This window comes from Cervus canadensis, chromosome 1, assembly GCF_019320065.1.
Source record: "Cervus canadensis isolate Bull #8, Minnesota chromosome 1, ASM1932006v1, whole genome shotgun sequence".
Classification (NCBI taxonomy): domain Eukaryota; kingdom Metazoa; phylum Chordata; class Mammalia; order Artiodactyla; family Cervidae; genus Cervus; species Cervus canadensis.
The window spans coordinates 27,060,036-27,077,087 of NC_057386.1; the positions used below are offsets into that span (position 1 = coordinate 27,060,036).

Consider the following 17,052-nt stretch of genomic DNA (forward strand, 5'->3'; position numbering starts at 1 on the left):
ACTTTTCATTAATTTTCCTGATAATTCCTTCAGTGGAGAAGATGGACTACTTCTACTGGCTACCATGAGCCTGGAGGACTCCTGGGTTTCCAGGGAGCCCCGATGAGTTCCTGTCCTGGCTGTCTCTAGGTGTAGAGAATGGGCACAGTCACTCTCCTGGGAAAGCAAGTGGTTCTGGGTGTTGCTAGTTCTATTATTCAAGTCAATTCCTTCCAGATGGGCTGAGCCAGAATCCTCCAACCTCCTGTTAAGAGACTCGGTTACAAAAGCTGCTGTGGTTTCGGGCTTTTTAGATGGAGAGACAGGTTCAGCCAATGAGCTCTGCTTCACTGTGTTCAGACTGTGTGCTCTTATTCGGGACCAAGTTGTGGAGTGAAAACTTTCAGCTTCCAACCAAAACTTAACCAAATGCTCCATTCTCCGAAGTTCCATGAACTGAATGAAGTAAGGGAGGACCACTGTGTCATGCAAGACTTGCTCAAGGGTTTTTGAAAGACTTGATTTGGCCTCCTGAGTCTGGTAGTCCAGACAAGATCTGCCTAAAAGAAGAAAAGAGTTAGCAGTTCAATAACAAATAACAACCGCTGCTGCTAAGTTGCTTCAGTTGTGTCTGACTCTGTGCGACCCCATAGATGGCAGCCCACCAGGCTCCGCCATTCCTGGTACTGGAGAGGGGTGCCACTGCCTTCTCCGAACAACCACTAAAGCTTATTTAAATTATTAGAAGGGTCTTTGTTAACTTAATTAATCCTCGCATCTCTTTTCATGGCAATTCAAATCATGTAAATTCTTAAGGGAAAAAAATCTTACGATACCAGTTCCAAAGGAAAAAAAAACCAATAAAAATATTTTAAAAGTTCAACCTCATTAAAAGTCTCAAAAAAGCAAATTAATACATACCACTTTTGCCCATCAAACTGAAAGATGGGTTTAAAAAAAATAACAAGAACAAGGGCACAGCAAAACAGATGATGAAAAATGTAAAATAACAAAACCTTTTTGGAGAAACAGACAGCAAAGCCTTAGCCATCAGGGTAATTTTTTTTTTTTTCATCAGGGCAATTTTCAATCCAGTAACTCTATTTCTAGGACCTTATCCTGAGGAAAAATTGTGGATATAACTCGAAAGATGTTATGAACTCTTAGTCTCATTTTTTTTTTTTCTTTTTTTCTTAGTCTCATTTATAACAGAATAGTTAGATTTGGGATTTTATCTTGAAAAGTAAAACCAAACAATAAAACCAAAAGTTTATTTCACATTTAACTAAATTTAGGTTATGACTATGAACACAAGCTAATTATTAGAAGACAGAAAAAACTAAGAAAATACTTTCACAGCACGACACAGAGAGACTCATTTTTATAAAATTAACCGAGGGCCTCATCAGCTTTTCAAAAGGGCTTTTCTTCACCCTTGGTTGTTTCTTCTGAAGCACTTCATGTACCACCCCTGCTGACTGTCCTGACTTTAGTGTTAACTAGTCCACTGCGTCAACACCTCTTTAATGAACTTCAGGAAAGCTCGAGCCTCTGTAAGACTTAACTTTAAGTACCCTTTACCCAGTCTTGGAGAAGGAAATGGCAACCCACTCTAGTATTCTTGCCTGGAGAATTCCATGGACAGAGAAGCCTGGAGGGCTGCAGTCCGTGGAGTCGCAAAGAGTTGGACATGACTGAGCGACTAACATGCACATACCCAGTCTCCCCTACGGTATCAAGATCCCACTAAGACACTGACACAATCCATCCATCTTATCCAGACTTCCCCAGTTTCACCAGTACTCACTGTATGTGCATTTAGTTCTCTGTGTTTCTATCATGTGAGTAGACTTGTATAAACATCAAGACAGAGAACAGCTCCAGTGACACAAGGATCTCTCGTGAGGCCTTTTATAACCAGCCGCCATCCCTAACCACTGGCCAACACTCATCGATCTATTCTTCATGTCTATCATTTTGTCATTTCAAGAATGGAATAACACTTGTCTCTCAAAATAATTCCTTTGAGATTCATCCAAGCTGCTATGTGTAAACAGGAGTGGCTATTTCTCTGCATCTACATTAACATTCCAATTATCAAGCTTTAAATACTTGCTAATGTGTTGGGAGAACATAAACTCATTATTTTAATTCGCATTGCACTGAATATTAGTGCAGTGAGGCCTCCTTTTCACACACTCAGTGGCCAAATGTACTTCTTCTTCTGGAAATGGCCCATTATTCTACTGGGCATACTTTTTCTATTTACAGAAGAACAACATGGAGCCATCCATTACATTAGCTGTTAGTCCAGTTTAAACATTTTTTTTCAAAGGCCCAGCCAATAATACGGGTCAGTATCCTCTGGCAGGACCTTCACACTTTATACTCAAATCCTTCCTCCTAGAAGTTAACAAAAACTGAGAGTCACTCACCCAGGTCCCCAAAGTGAGCAGCTTCCATGTGGCTGGGCTGTTTCTTAAGTGTTGCAGTCCTGCTACTTGAAAAGGAGTCCATGTTGGCAGAAATGGCATTGATTGCAACATGACTTGGTCCCGCAGCCTCCAGCAAGGCATGATTTTTAGTGCTTTTTTGTGGGGAATGTACGGATATTGAAGCTATAATTTTTCAAAAAATTGTTAAAAATTAAATACGATTTGATAAGTCTAAAACTGTCTCCTAAAAGGGCTTTAAGGAACTTTAAAAATTAGATTTTGTAACACCTCTCTTGAGTAAGCACACACACTCAACAAAAAATTCTTATGGAAAAGGTAAATTAACCAAGCAGCAGAAAATTGGAAAGAGACTCCCTACTACTTATATATAACTCTCAAAATACTGTGCCAAAAGTAGAACTTAGAAGAGAGATCTTTGAGAAAGTTCTCTCTGAGAACCTCTAGTAAAGAAAGTACCAAAGGCAGCAAACATCCCGAAATATGGACCTTCTGCAATTTCCTAATCCTAGCTAGCTGGCAAGTGAGAAATTAAATTCCAAAGTAAAATTTTAGGTTATCAAAAGAATTAGAACAATACTCTTCAGTATTGCTAATTTTATTTTTTAACTAACACAATTCTGTTTATTTTACTTTTTAACTGAGTAACAAAATTTCACCATCTAATAAAAACTGATCAAAGTTAAAGTTGCTTAAAGATAAAGCACACTTAAAAATTCACAAAATTTATTTTCTTTCATAGCCTAAAGAAATAATAATATCCTGTTGACTTCAGGATAAAGAGGAACTCATCAAATTCACATGGTCAAAGTAACCCTATGAATTCATTGCTACAGCTGAATTAAAATTCCACTCATCCCACTTGTTCCACACAAATATCAAAAGACTCTCATGAAAGGTCTTTAAGAGGTTTTGGTTTAGTGCATTGAACCAACACGGAATACACCTGACTTTAAATGATCAGAAACAAGCAGAGAATAAGGCTGTGAGGTACCCTACTTATTCCCTAATCTTACAAACCTCTTGTTATAATCAGTGTCCCTCTCACAAATTGAGCAAGTGGAGTTAATACTCAATGCTAGCCACACAACATGCAAACATTTAAAAGAAAAATCTAAAGAAGTAGCAATCTACAGTATTTGTGTAAATAAATTATATCTATGAAAATTATATGCCATGGACATGGAAGTAATTTTCATTACAATTTTCCCATTCCAAAATTTTTGTACATTATCATAATGAAATCAGTCACAACTACAGCAGAAATTACAGTCTAAAAAAAGCAGGCTCTTACCTACAAATAAGGACAATATATTGATTCTAATAAAGAACTCTGAATAAATTTTAAGTTAGGGCCATTCGTTCAAAGTAATAAAGAAATGAAAACAGTGAGCATCCAGATCTCAGATAAACCTCAGAAAACCAGGCTTTATAAGTCAGTGGTCAGACTGCTCAGTAAAGAGTATTTTCTGCTTTTAGTTTTTTAAAATAAAGTCAATCAATTGCTTTTAGGGAATCACTGAAATGTGTGATTAGCAAGGAGGACACTGGTTCCCTGGAATCACCAGGACAGCCAATGAATGCTCAGTAAAAGCCTAGCATATGTTGGGTGTTAAAAGATACATCAATAAGTCACAACCATGAGTAATTATAAAAGGCAGAGATGATAAACAAGGGAGAACGCAACAGGATTAAAGAGTTCATAACTGCGAAGCGCTGACTCACCTTTGACTGACTTGACATCTGGGGTCTTCTCCTGCTCTTTGCTTTTCACTGCAAGAGAGGAGGGCAGCATGATCAACTTCTTCAGCCAAATGCCCCCTCCACACACTGTAAAACTCAGGCCAGCTCTATTCCAATAGGTGAGCGTGTTCAAAGTTTTACACAAAAGGGCAAGCCGCCGTGGAGCAGGGCAGGGCACCTGTCAGGGGAAGTTTCTCAGAGAAGCGCCCTCTGAATAGCACTTGGTCAAGAAGGCTGAGTACTTAAGGTGAGATGAGGTCAGGACACCTAGGTTCAAATTTGGGCTCTCCCATGTGATCCTGAACCAGTTACTTTAATTCTCAGGGTCTCAATTTCCTTGATTTACAAAACCTGGTCATTCTTATGAGCTAGTAAAGAGTCATTTCAACAGGCAGGATTTCAACCTTGGTCTGTGGAACCAGAGAAATCACTCTTCTACCCTTGGTTAAAAGCCTGTAGAATGACCGTGTGATTAAGATAACGTGTGTAAATGAATGTCTCAGAGGCACCTCCCACCCCATACACCAGAACTCAACATGTACTTTTCCAGCAACGTGTCTCAGTACCCAGCCCCGTGCTGGGATGACTGGTGTTTGCAGCTGCCTCAGCTGCATCTGCCAACTGACTTCATCTCCCTCTTGAAACATGAATTTGGCATGGCTTCCGTGAAACCCCACTCCTCGTTTTCCAGGGGCTCCTTCTCAGCTTATCCCTGGCCGACTTCTCCTCTGCCAGCTGGGAGTTTCTCAGGGACAAGATTGGTCACCCATCTCTCCAATCCATGTACGTATGTACTTCCTTGCTGACCTCAGCTATTCTTCAGGCTTTCAATACCACAGACATGCCATAACTCCCAAAGTACTCGCTCTAGTCTGAGTACTTTTTGATCTCAAATTCATAGTTTACCAACTTTCTGCCATCTTTCATAATCCCACTGCCTAAATGGGATGTACCATCTTTCCCCAAACCTGCTCCTAAGTCAATCTTTTTCTCCTCTCATAAATGTTTCACTGCCCACTAGCTTCTCAGGCCAAAGCTCTGGGAGTCATCTTCCACACTGTCTCTCAATCACCTCCAAACCACTTCTAAGAACAACGGGTTCCACCACCAAGTACCTTAGAGGTATATTTTATTGTATGTAAACTTTAAATCTTAATGTAGTCAAACTGCATTGATTAAATTTTCCTACGTCTTATTTCTTACCCCTATATTTTCTTCTATATGATTTCAAACTTTGCTTTTTCAAATTCTGGGCTCCAACTCATTTGGCATTTATTTCTGTATTATCAGGGATAGCAAACTACAGCCCAAGGGCCAAGTCCAGCCCACCACCAGTTCTTCATAGTGTTTCTGTATAGTCTATAGCTACAAGGATAGAGGAGAGTGAGGTGGACCAAATAGCCTTCAAAGCCTAAAATATTTACTATCTGTTTTTTTTTTTTTCCCCCTGTAGAAAAGTGTTTATTGACTTACAATTCCTAGAGTAGTAAAATACAGCAGTGTCATGAAAAAGAAATCTTGTTACTCAGTTGGCTAAAGCGATATCGCCTTTGAACTTACATGTCTTTGTTTACTTATGAGAAGGCCTTGCCTAAATTTGTTGATTTTTGTACTTCCTCTTTTGCTGATGGCCTGTCATAATCCCTGCTAATACTATCTGTTTTTTTACAGAAAAAGTTTGCTGACCCCCTGATGTACATAATGAGGAAGTCTTAATTTTTCTTTTCTTTTTTTTGGGCCAGCGGGATAATGAGCACAACTTACTGATTAGTCCAATCTTTCCCAAATGAATAGGAACTCTTTATATACTACGTTCCCATACATACGTGGGTCTGTTTCTGGGCCTACTACTGTAATTACTAACTATGTAATAGGCTCTGGCAGAGCCAAGCCCTCTATCATATTCTTTTTTCAAAACTATCTTTCATATTAACCGTAGGACCAACTTGTCCTGATCCTAAAACCCTCATGGTAATTTCTTTTTAAACATTAAGCATTGACTTGATCAATTTGAGAGAGAGTTCACATTTTTCTGGTATTGAGTCTTTCTGTTCATGAACATAGTATACCTCTATTTATTTGGGTCTCCTTTTAGGTCCACTTATATTTTGTAAACTCCATAGAGATATCAGTTTTTTATTTTTAATGCTACAGGGATACAACTGAGTTTCAAATACTTATTCTAATGGTATATGTGTAAATTTTCTTAAACGTTCTCTGTACACAATCATAGTATCTGTGAATAATGACTCTTGTTCCCTTTCCCTCACAAAAATTTTCTATTCTTTTTCATGTGTGCTATAGTGAAGACTATGTTAGTTTTCTTTTTGTTTGTATAACCCTGATCTATATTCTCATCCTTTTAACTTTCCTACGCTCTTTTTAACGCTTAAACTGCATAGATTAGGAAACCAATCTGAAGATAACCATTTCTTTATTGTCTGGGTCACCCATTTCTGTTTATTGTGATTACTGTTCTTTATTTCCAAAGCAGAATGTTCTTAAAACTCAATTACAACTTACACACCTGTTGACTTCTCCTCGTAATTCTGTTGATTTTACTTTATATATTTTGAGACTAGATTTTAGGTGCAAACCAGTTCAGAATTTTATCTTCCTAGTACTCTACTCATTTTACCATACTTTACAGACTTTTTTTTTAACCCTACTAGTATTTTATGCTTTAAAGTATTTCAGCTACTTCACAAGCTTTCTTTTCTTTGCATCCATTTATTTTCAATTTCTCTCTGTCTTTATGTTTTTGTTGTGTTTCTGGTAAATAGCTGGATTTTCGATTATTATCCAACCCAAGTCATTACTTTTTGTCCACCTTTCGATGGACTTTTACTAGATTTTTATTTACATTTACTGTCGTTTATTTCTACCACCTTATTTCGCACTACTGACTCTTCCTGTATTTTTAAAAATTATTATGAAACATTTAAAACAGAAGGAAGACACTTAGGTTTAGCAAAACTTAACATTACACCATATTTGCTTTGGAAAAATTTTTAAAGGAAATAAAACATTGCAGGTACAACTAAAAGTCCCTCTGTGACCTCATTCCCCTTCTCCATAGAGAAACAATTTCAGAAAGTGAATGCTTAAGGTTTCCATCCACACTTTTACTATTTAACATACTTATGTATTCATAAGCAATATATAGCATTGTTTGAAGGTTTTAAACAAGTGGTTGTACCAACTGCCATTTCCAGCAGCAGTATATCCTAATTAAATCTTGATACAGTCAGGCTTTAATCTCAACTCCTAAGTCTTTTCAAGAACTTCACTCCTGCAAGTAACATTTCTTTTCTGTATCATTTTCTCTCTCTACTGAGTTCTTTCTATCAGCAGACAAACAAGCTTAGCATCTTTTATTTTAAAAATAACAACAAAAAACACCCCTTACCCTAAAGGCTCCTTGTAGTTATTGGCCTTGTTTTTCCCTCTTAACTGCAAATTTTCTTGGTTATTCTTTTTACTTTCCCCACTTCACATTCTCCCTTCAACCTGTTCCACTGACACTACATTTATAAGTCATCAATTACTTCCCTGTTATCAAAGTGAATAGCTATGTCTATTTACCTCAACCTTGTAAGTGACATTAAATACAATACTTCCTACTTTTTGAAGTACTATCTTCTCTTAGCTTTCAAGACACTCCACTCCTGTATCACTTGGCATTTTCTTTTGCCAATGGCTCATGTTCCTCAACTTAACTTCTAAATGCTCAATTAACTCAGCACTCTCTCCTTGTCTACAGTATGGCAGGTTATGCTACCTCACCACTGAACTCATTCTCCCACTCTTAGCAAGAGGGCCGTAGCCTGGCACACAGCTAGCTAGCTTCTCTCCATTTCCCAAAGCCCTTAAGTTAGCTGGGACCACATGACTAGGTTCTCAGCAATTAAATGTGAAAAGGAGCAGTATGTGCCATTTCTGGCCAAAGCTTCTCTCTTCCCTTACCGTGGGTCAGAGAGCTGACAGAAGGGGCTATGACTTGGCTTTATAGCATGCAATATACCTTAAGAGAAAGAGGAATAAGACAATAGTAGGAAAATGATCCCTGAATGATCATGAAGGAAAGCCACCTGATGACCAGGGACCTGAACTGTTACACAAGAGAGAAATAAAGGCCTATCTTGTTTGAGCCATTGTACTCTGTGTCTCTCTGTCATGGAAGCCTAGCCTTTCAACGTAACTAATTCATATATTGTATGTCTTCCCTTGATGATGTCACCCAGTCCTATGTCTTTAATCATTATTTATGCAAAATACTTTTAAATTCAGATAGAGAACTCAAGTTCTGAGCTCTTTCCTTAACTACAGACTAGTACATCCAACTGCCTCCTTGGCAGATCCACATGGACTCACATCCACCGAAGGAGAACTGTGGATTCTTCCTACCCCAAACTCAGTTTTCCACAGCTTTCCCAGTTTTCCTTCACTCCAGTCACTTACTCAAGCCATGCTTTCTCTAACTCCAAGACAACCCCATTGCCCTCTACTCCCAGTAAACTGCAGCCTTCTCTCCGTCCTTGAACAAAGCCAGCTCATTCCTACCTCAGGACATTTGTACTACCAGTTCCCTCCAGCAAGAATACAGTTCCTTTCACCTTTTCAAGGCTGGCTCTTTCCTCATTGAGACCTCAGTTTAAATACCATCTTCCTAGACAAGCCTTCCCTCTCTATCCAAATACAAACTGCCATCTGCTAAGCTGCTCCTATATCATTGTTTAAATTCCCTGCACAGCACTTACTACCTTCTGGAATTTTTCTTATTTTCATTTTTACTATTTTTAGTAAATTTACTAAATAGATATTTACTAAATTCCTAACTATATCCCAAGCACTGATCAGGACTTGAAGATACGGCCATGAACAAACATAAGCTTCCTTCCTAACAAAACACATGAGTCAGCAGATGGTGATAAACACTGCAGGAAAAAAATAAAAAAGCAGGGCCACAGTAAGGAGTGCAGGGGCTGGGGGCTGCAATCTTCAGCAGGCTGATCAGGGAACCCTTCACTAAGATGTCAATTAATCAAAACCCTGGAGGAGAAGGGGGAAGAAAATAGGCTTGCATCTGTAAGAAGAGGTTTCCAGTCAGAGGGAACAAGTGCAAAGGCCCTGAGGTGGGAATCTATTTGGCAACAAGGTGGCCAACATACAAGAGTGCTGGAGAAAGGGAACAGATGAAAACAGAGGAGAAACAGGACATAGATTATGTAGGGCCATATACAGGAAACCACTGAGGGCATCTGAACAGAGGTGTGGTATAATGCAGTTTGAAAACACACCAGGGGAATCAAAAATGGAGGAAGGGAAACCAAATTGAAGCCTAACGCAAAATAACACTGTTTCCTTGATCTTCATAAAACCGGCTTCATCTTGACACTTAAGCTGAGATCAGAATGACATCCCCTCAGAGGACTTCATTAACCACCCAAACTAAATAGAGATGCCAGCGTGTTCACGGTCAGGGATGGTGAGAAGTGACTGGATTTGAGCTATATTCTGGGGTGAACCTAACAGATTTGCTGATGGATCAGACATAGAGTAGGAGAGAAAGAGGTTGAAGAAAGTACTAAAGTTTTAGTCTGAGCAATTAAAAGACCAGAAATGCAATTTATCAAGATACTGAAAAACAGATGAAGGAAGGCTAAATCTAAAGTGAAATTTTAGATACAGTAAGTTGTTTATTAGTTGACCTCTTAGACATCTATTTTGTTGTTGTTGTTGTTTGGTCGCTTGGTCATGTCTGACTCTTTGCAACCCCAAGGACTGTAGCCCACCAGGCTCCCCTGTCCATGAGATTCCCCAGGCAAGAATACTGGCGTAGGTTGCCATTTCCTCCTCCAGGGGATCGTCCTGACCCAGGGATTGAAGCCATATCTCCTGCACTGCAGGTGGATTCTTTACTGCTGAGCCACCTGGGAAGCCCAGACATCTATGTGTAGAGGTAAAAAGTGGACCAACAGTTGGATATGGAGTCTAGATTCAGGGAAGAGAATCCAAGCTGGAGACGTAAATCTGGGAGTCATCGGCAGATAGGTGGTATTTAAAAATGGTATTTAGAAACTGGATGGGAGCTCTAAATAGGACCATCTCCAGTTTCTATTCTTGCTACATTCAGTCTCCAAAAAACATCTAGAATGATCTTTTCAAAGCAAAATGAGATCAAATCATTCCTCTTTAAAATTTTAAAATATTGTCTCTGCACTTGGAATAACACCTTGTGGTGACCTACAAAGCTCTGAATCATCTGATCCTTGTGTACCTCTCAGAACCGCAGTCACAGTGGGCTTCTTTTCTCTCTTGAAGGACACCAAACTCTTACCACCCAGCCTTTGAACACTATTCCCTGTGCCTGGAATGCTCTTCCCTGGCCTCTATACATTACCTCTTGCTGTTCTTCAGCCATAAGTTTCAAGGTTGTCTGCTGAGGACTTTGACTAACATCAAATCGAAATATGTCTCTTCTCTCAAGCTCTCTCTTTCATAACTCTTTACTCAATTTGTAAACAGAGAGAGAGAGAGGTTTATTGTCTACTCCAGCTGACAACAAGCTCCTTGGAAATACGGATTTTGTCTTGTGCAGTGCTCAATACTGAGGGCCTAGCACAGTGCCTGGCAAAGAGCAGACATTCAAAAGTATTTGCTAGATAGACAACAGGCTATGAGCAAAGCAATTTGCCTCATTATACCATTATACACAGAACACTCCTTACCCTAAAAAAAAAAAACACCAACCATTTCAACACTGTCAAACAAATTAGAGAGCTATCAACCATACCAAAGTACCTTACCAACACAGCTTCCTTGTACCATTTTACCATTTTCATTCATTCAGAGAGATTTTCATTCATTCATCATGGTTTCATTCACTGATCACATGACATCAGTTACTAAAACTCCCTGTGTACTTAAAAGGAATTCTTTATAGAGTTGAATGGGGTCTTTAGGAATCATCGAATTCTCAGCTGAGAGGAAAGTGGGTCAACATTTTTCTGTCCCAGATGACAGAGTTAGTAGCAGAGCTGTCACATAAACCCAAGTCTGATTTAGTTCAGTGCTTTCCCCAAACCTGCATTTGTCTGGGAAATTTTCCCTGAAGCAACAAGAATCGATACAAGAATCACTATCATCCCAAAAGATCCACACTCGTCCACCCTGGATACGTACCCGTAACGAAATGCCAAAAACCTTACCCAGACTCAAAAGAAAGTTGCCTCTACTCAAAAAACTGGGCAGCTACTACTACTGAAAACTAGAAATATCAATATAAGCAGTTTGTCTATAAAGTTAGGATTCCCGTAGCAAGTAAACTTGCAAAGTCATCAAAAAGAAGGACTCTTCTTCATTAGGGAACTTCTAACCGTAAGTTAAGTAATGTCATTTTAGGAACAGCAGAATCCCCCTCCCCCATAAAGGGGAAACTGGAAAAGAGCACTCGTTGAAGAAAACAATTTTTTCACGTGTTGCTTTTAGACACAAACCCCTCGATATTCTGCAAAGTCGGAGACTTCCGTAATACTGAAGAAATTTCCATTTTCTGCTATAAACGCACCACCCCCACCCCACTCCCCGCGAAAGAGCTGTGTCTCTGCAGAAGGCATGCCCCAAGCGGGTCCCGGCACACACTTCAGGAGCGGCCGGCGGTGGCCCGCGCGGAGGCCCAGCTCCCTCCCACAAGCCCGCTGGCCGGGCACGCAGGCCGTCCGACCGCGCGGAAGCCGAGGCCTCGCTGTCCGAGGGCCCGCCGCCCGCCGCCCCAAGCCCGGCCCCGCGCCCCTCGCTACCTTTCCGCCGGAAGAAGGACATGGCGGGGCCCGGGTCGGGGCGGAGGGCGCGGGGGGACTGCCGCGGGGAGGGCCCGGCTCCCCTCATTCAGCAACCGGCCCGGACTTCCGGGTCCGCAGCAGCCGCCGCGCTAGCCCGAAAGGAGACTCGTCTTCCGGGTGTGGGCCCCGCCGCCTCCTCGAGACGCGCGGGTAGCTCCTGCCGCCATGTTACCAAGCCGCCCGCCCGGAGTTCCGGTCCTTCGCCGCGCGGGGCTTCACGGGAGGCCGCGCGCCGGCCCCGCCCCCCGCCACGCCTCCTCGCCTCCTAGCCTCCTCCCGCGGCGGAGCCGGCGCCCGCGCCGCCCAAGGGACTCGCGCGCTACCTGCACCCGGCCCTGGACCCCGCGGCTCTCCTGTTCCTGGGCGGTGCGAGGGTGGCCCCTGGAGAGCCGACCGAGTGTGACCCGCACCCCGCGCTCTCAGGGATCGGACCCTGGCGTGGCGGACTGGGTCCCGGGATGCGGACTCTAGGCACCACTGTCCCCGCGACTTCGGCCGTGGAGGAGGTGCGTTGTTGGGCTTATTACAAGACGCGATCGCTGAGAACGCTCAGCTCTGAAAGGACAGCAACATAAAAACCTCGCCAGTATTTACCGGGCGGACTCCAGGGGTCATCCTTCCAGCCTTCTTCAAATGCCATTTTCCTAGGAACCTCTGACCTCCCTCGACCCTAGAAGCAGAGCGAACCTCCCACCCGTGGGTCCTCTCCCACAGGACTGAGAATCCCTGTAGCCTCGCTCGTGTGCGGTGGAGGAGCCTTAAAGAGAGTAGCAAATCAATAAATGGGTTTTTCAGTCAGTGAAGTCCATCAAGTGATGGACAGAGCAACGGAGATCCAGAGAGAAGAGGCAACTGGTCCAAGGTTATTCAGGGTGTGGGTGTTGAGACTATAACCAGAACCCAGGGTCTAGTCACAATATAATCAGAGCAGGTTAATAGATTTGTCTGGGTTTGGTCCCTGGGTGGGGAAAATCCCCTGGAGGAGGGCAAGGCAACCCACTCCAGTATTCTTGCCTGGAGAATCCCATGGACAGAGGAGCCAGGCGGGCTACAGTCCGAAAGGTCGCAAAGTTGGACACGACTGAGCGACCAAACCACAGGGGCATGTGCGGTAGCGATAGCGGATGTGTATGGAAAGATCACTGTGCGCAGGTGCCAAAACCCTCCGGACGCATGACGACCGTTGGGGAGTCTCGGTGGGAGAACCAGGCGCAGATAGATAACCTGCCCAAGGTCACGGCCTAACCAGAGGCGAAGTGTGTGGGATCTCAGACCTAGAGAGTTGGCTCCAGAGCCAAGGTCAAACCTCTTCCTGGGTAAGGACAGTGTCCGGGCGGGAGCAAGAGGCTGCCGCGGCTCCGGGAGTCCGAGTATGTCCTCCCTGACCTGAGCAGGTGCTAGGAATGGACCTCTGTCTGACTGCGGAGTCTTCAAGGAGTCCGAGCGGCTCCCCCACTGATCAGAAGGGCGCTGACCCCAGCCTGGCGCAGGGGAACCACTCTCTAAGGTCTGCGGTGGGTGAAACCCGGGGTCCTGCCCCCTTTGCCGGGAAGGGGAGTTGGGCTGACGTCCAGGGCCAGTGGGGCGGGGGTGGGTCTCTAGGTTCCCTGCTTGGTCGGTGGAAGCTGCGAGGGACTTCCATCAGGAGTCTGAGTGCGAGGCGGCTGTGCTCCAAGCAGGAAAGTGCGGCGCCCTCTCTCGGGAGTCCAAATCGAGGATTGCAAGGCATGCCCCCAGTATCTCTGCGAGGGGAGCACGAGGGATGTGGGGGTAGCGCTCCGGTCCCTCTAAATCTCCTTCCTCTTTTCTCCAACTACGCATAGAATCAACGTAAAGAGCTGAGTCCTACCGCGCCTTCCAGTGTGATATCTGCTCTGGAGGCCCCATCCCACCCCGCCCCAACAGAAATTCTGCCGCTTTTATTCCCGGGACCAGAAAGCATTCCTGCTGCTGGTAAGTCACTTCAGTCGTGTCTGACTCTGTGCGGCCCCACGGACTGCAGCCTACCAGGCTCCTCCGTCCATGGGATTTTCCAGGCAAGAGTACTGGAGTGGGGTGCCATTGCCTTCTACGGAAAGCATCCCAGTCAGTTAATAATACCCGTCGTTATTTATAAAGTGCTTATCATGTGCTTTCAAGGGTCTAAGTGATGTATAATCACAGTCTCACCAATCCTTCTCCTTCTCCCCTACCAAAGACCCTGTGAGGTGGCTACCATCATTACCCCCAATTTACAGAGGATAAGTCAGAGGCTCAATGAAACCCACCCAGGATCACAAGGCTAGTAAGGGGTAGGGGTAGGATTTCAGTCACTGTCCCTCTGACTCCAAAACTATTTGCTTGTAGCACTTCCTCCTGTCTCCCCCACACCCCTAATCTGCTGCTAATTCCCATTTATCCCATGTTCTAGTTAAGATGTCTATTTATTGGGCAAGCATAAGGGGATGAATGCTATTTAGCAGAGCAGATGCCTTCTGAATCATCACCCCTTAAAGTGTTTATACGCTTAAGGAAGCTTTAAGGGTATTATCATTTAATCTTCTGGAATGTGATGATCCACAAAGGAACAGAGTTAAAACAAGAATATAGAAATAAACAAGAAAATTCCACTGGCCCAAATGCCCAGTTGTGACAAATTGATACTTTGCATTTCTAAGTTAATTTGTTAGAGCCACTTTAATTTACACGTAAAACAAATTTAATATTTGTGAAACAAAATTGAGTTTTACCAGGAGCAATTTCTTTCATTATGTTCCTAATTTTAAGAGAACCCTCACAGGCTTTTTATGCCAGTTGTATTAATTATACAACAAGCCAGTGAGGTAAAATCAGCAAGTTAATTATCACAAAGTCAGTGCATAAAACCAATCTTCTATGACAAATACTATTTACAGAGGACTTCCCTGGTGGTCCAGTGGTTAAGAATTCGCCTTCCAATGCAGGGGATGTGGGTCCAATCCCTGGTCGGGGAACTAAGATCCCACTTGCTGCAGTGCAACTAAACCTGCTCAGAGCAGGGAAGACCCAGCGAAATCAAGAAACAAATACTCTTTACAAATTGAGTGAACTGTGTTCTACAACAAATATTCAAACGCATGTAACTGTCTATATCAAGCACCCTTTGGTTTGATAACTTGCTAGAAGGACTTGCAAAACTCACTGAGAGCTGTTACATACTCATGGCTGTAGCTTATTACTGCTAAAGGATGCATACTAGGATCAACAAGGGAAGAAATGCCAAGGGCAGAATCCAGGGAGGTACCAAACACAGAGCTCCGGTTTATCCTCTCCCCAGGGAGTCGGACAGCATGACTTCCCAGCTTTGAATTATAATGATATTCGTGGAGGACTGCCAATGAGGGGAGCTTACCCAAGCCTTGGTGTTGAAAGCTTTTCTGGGGGGGGTTCCATCACATAAGCATGGTTATCGCCCTTGTGGTTGATCTCAGTCTCCAGATCCTCAAGAGATCACACTGATATCACATGACCCAAAGTCCCTACCTCAAATCATTTGTTATTATATGGCTGGCCAAAGGCCAAACAAAACAGAACACTCCTATCAGACGCGATATGCCAAGGGCAAGAGATGACTTCCCAGCAGCCCAGGGTTAAGGTCAGACTTTCCTTTGGGCAAGTTAAATTATTTTCAATACAAATGTCTAACAGGTTTAAAATTTTCACCAGTGTGGCAGGCTCCTGAATCTTTGTAGGGCTTAGATCTCACCTTCTGGCGTGTATGTGTCTTACCATGGCATCTAGAATACCTGCGATTTCTTGCTTACTGGGTGTAGATAGCATGATGTCATCAACAGTGCCCCAGTGGGATGTTCTGCAGAACATCCAGACAATGAAGGGTTCTTTGGACCTGTACTGTCCAACATGGTAGCCACTAGCTATGTGCAGCTTTACAGCACTTGAAATGTGAGTAGTTGAATTAAGATGTGATGTGCTGTAAGTGTAAATTATACATCAGATCCCCAAACTTGGAATGAAAAAATAATGTAAAATAGCTCATTAACATTTTATATTGATTCCATGTTGAAAAGATAATATTTTAGATATATTGGGCTAAGTAAATGCAGGTATTATTAATTTTACTTGTTACTTTTTGATTTTTATTATTATTTTTAGTGTGATAACTGAAAATTAATAATAAAAGGAAACCTCAACTAAACTTGGAGTTAGGAAGGCCTGCAGAGCGAGCTCTCCCACCCTGCCCCTCACAATTAACTACCCCAACAGGAAGACATCAGTTCTTAACTGGGAGGTGGAGAGAAGTACTCCCAAACAGGAAATGTAACTACCCAACTACCCCAGCAGGAAGGCAACGAGCTCAGCCAATGAGAAACTGTCTTCCTCTGAACTTTTTGTTTGCTCCAGTGAACTTTGATTTTTTTCCTTGCAGATTTGGTGTCTGCTGAGGGCCAGATTCCTGGTTCATAAATGGCTGTTTTCTCCTCTGTGTCCTCACAAGGCAGAAGGCACAAGAGAGCTCTCTAGGGTTTCCTTTACTTATTTTTTAAAAATATTTTATTATTTAAGTAATTTATTTGTTTGGCTGCATCAAGTCTTGTGGCACTTGGGATATTTGTTGCTGTGTACAGTGTCTTTAGTTGCAGCATAAGAACTCTTAGTTCTTTAGTTGTGGCATGCAAATTCTTGGTTGCAGCATGTGGGATCTAGTTCCGTGACCAGTGATTGAACCCAGGCCCCCTGCTTTGTGGAGTCTTAGCCACTGGACCACCAGGGAAATCCCTGGGATGTCCTTTATCTGGGCACTGATCCCAGTCATGGGGGCTCTCAGATGACCTAACCACATTTTAAAAGTATCTTTTCCATGATGGCTTATCTCAGCATGTCCAATATAGTCCCCTGTGCTATACAGTAGGACCTCATTGTTTATAATAGTGTTTTTATTGCTGTTATTTTAGTGAATAATCTAACTCCCACATTTCAACCACAGAAAGTGAAGCTTCTGGCAGAGGACTCCTGGCAGGGCTGCATAAAGGGCCCCTTCCTAGGGGAGGAGTGAG

General features: G+C 42.9%; 2 protein-coding genes across 3 annotated transcripts in view; one reads left to right on the forward strand and one right to left on the reverse strand.

The window, feature by feature from the left end:
* Nucleotides 1-12,212, reverse strand: part of AKAP10 (A-kinase anchoring protein 10) — a 43,061-nt gene extending 30,849 nt beyond the window's left edge. Inside the window, exons 1-4 of one of the 2 annotated variants that reach the window (XM_043473106.1) lie at nucleotides 11,978-12,212; nucleotides 4,158-4,205; nucleotides 2,415-2,597; nucleotides 3-539 (exon numbers count right to left, since the gene is read on the reverse strand). In XM_043473106.1, the coding sequence (XP_043329041.1) occupies nucleotides 3-539; nucleotides 2,415-2,597; nucleotides 4,158-4,205; nucleotides 11,978-12,065 (856 nt within the window). In that variant the 5' untranslated portion in view covers nucleotides 12,066-12,212. The remainder of the gene's footprint in view (nucleotides 1-2; nucleotides 540-2,414; nucleotides 2,598-4,157; nucleotides 4,206-11,977) is intronic. The other variant, XM_043473113.1, reaches the window with a different exon arrangement.
* Nucleotides 12,213-12,317: 105 nt separating this feature from the next.
* SPECC1 (sperm antigen with calponin homology and coiled-coil domains 1) overlaps nucleotides 12,318-17,052 on the forward strand; it is a 210,789-nt gene continuing 206,054 nt past the window's right edge. Inside the window, exons 1-2 of the mRNA XM_043473066.1 lie at nucleotides 12,318-12,525; nucleotides 13,843-13,972. Of these exons, the coding sequence (XP_043329001.1) occupies nucleotides 12,478-12,525; nucleotides 13,843-13,972 (178 nt within the window). The 5' untranslated portion in view covers nucleotides 12,318-12,477. The remainder of the gene's footprint in view (nucleotides 12,526-13,842; nucleotides 13,973-17,052) is intronic.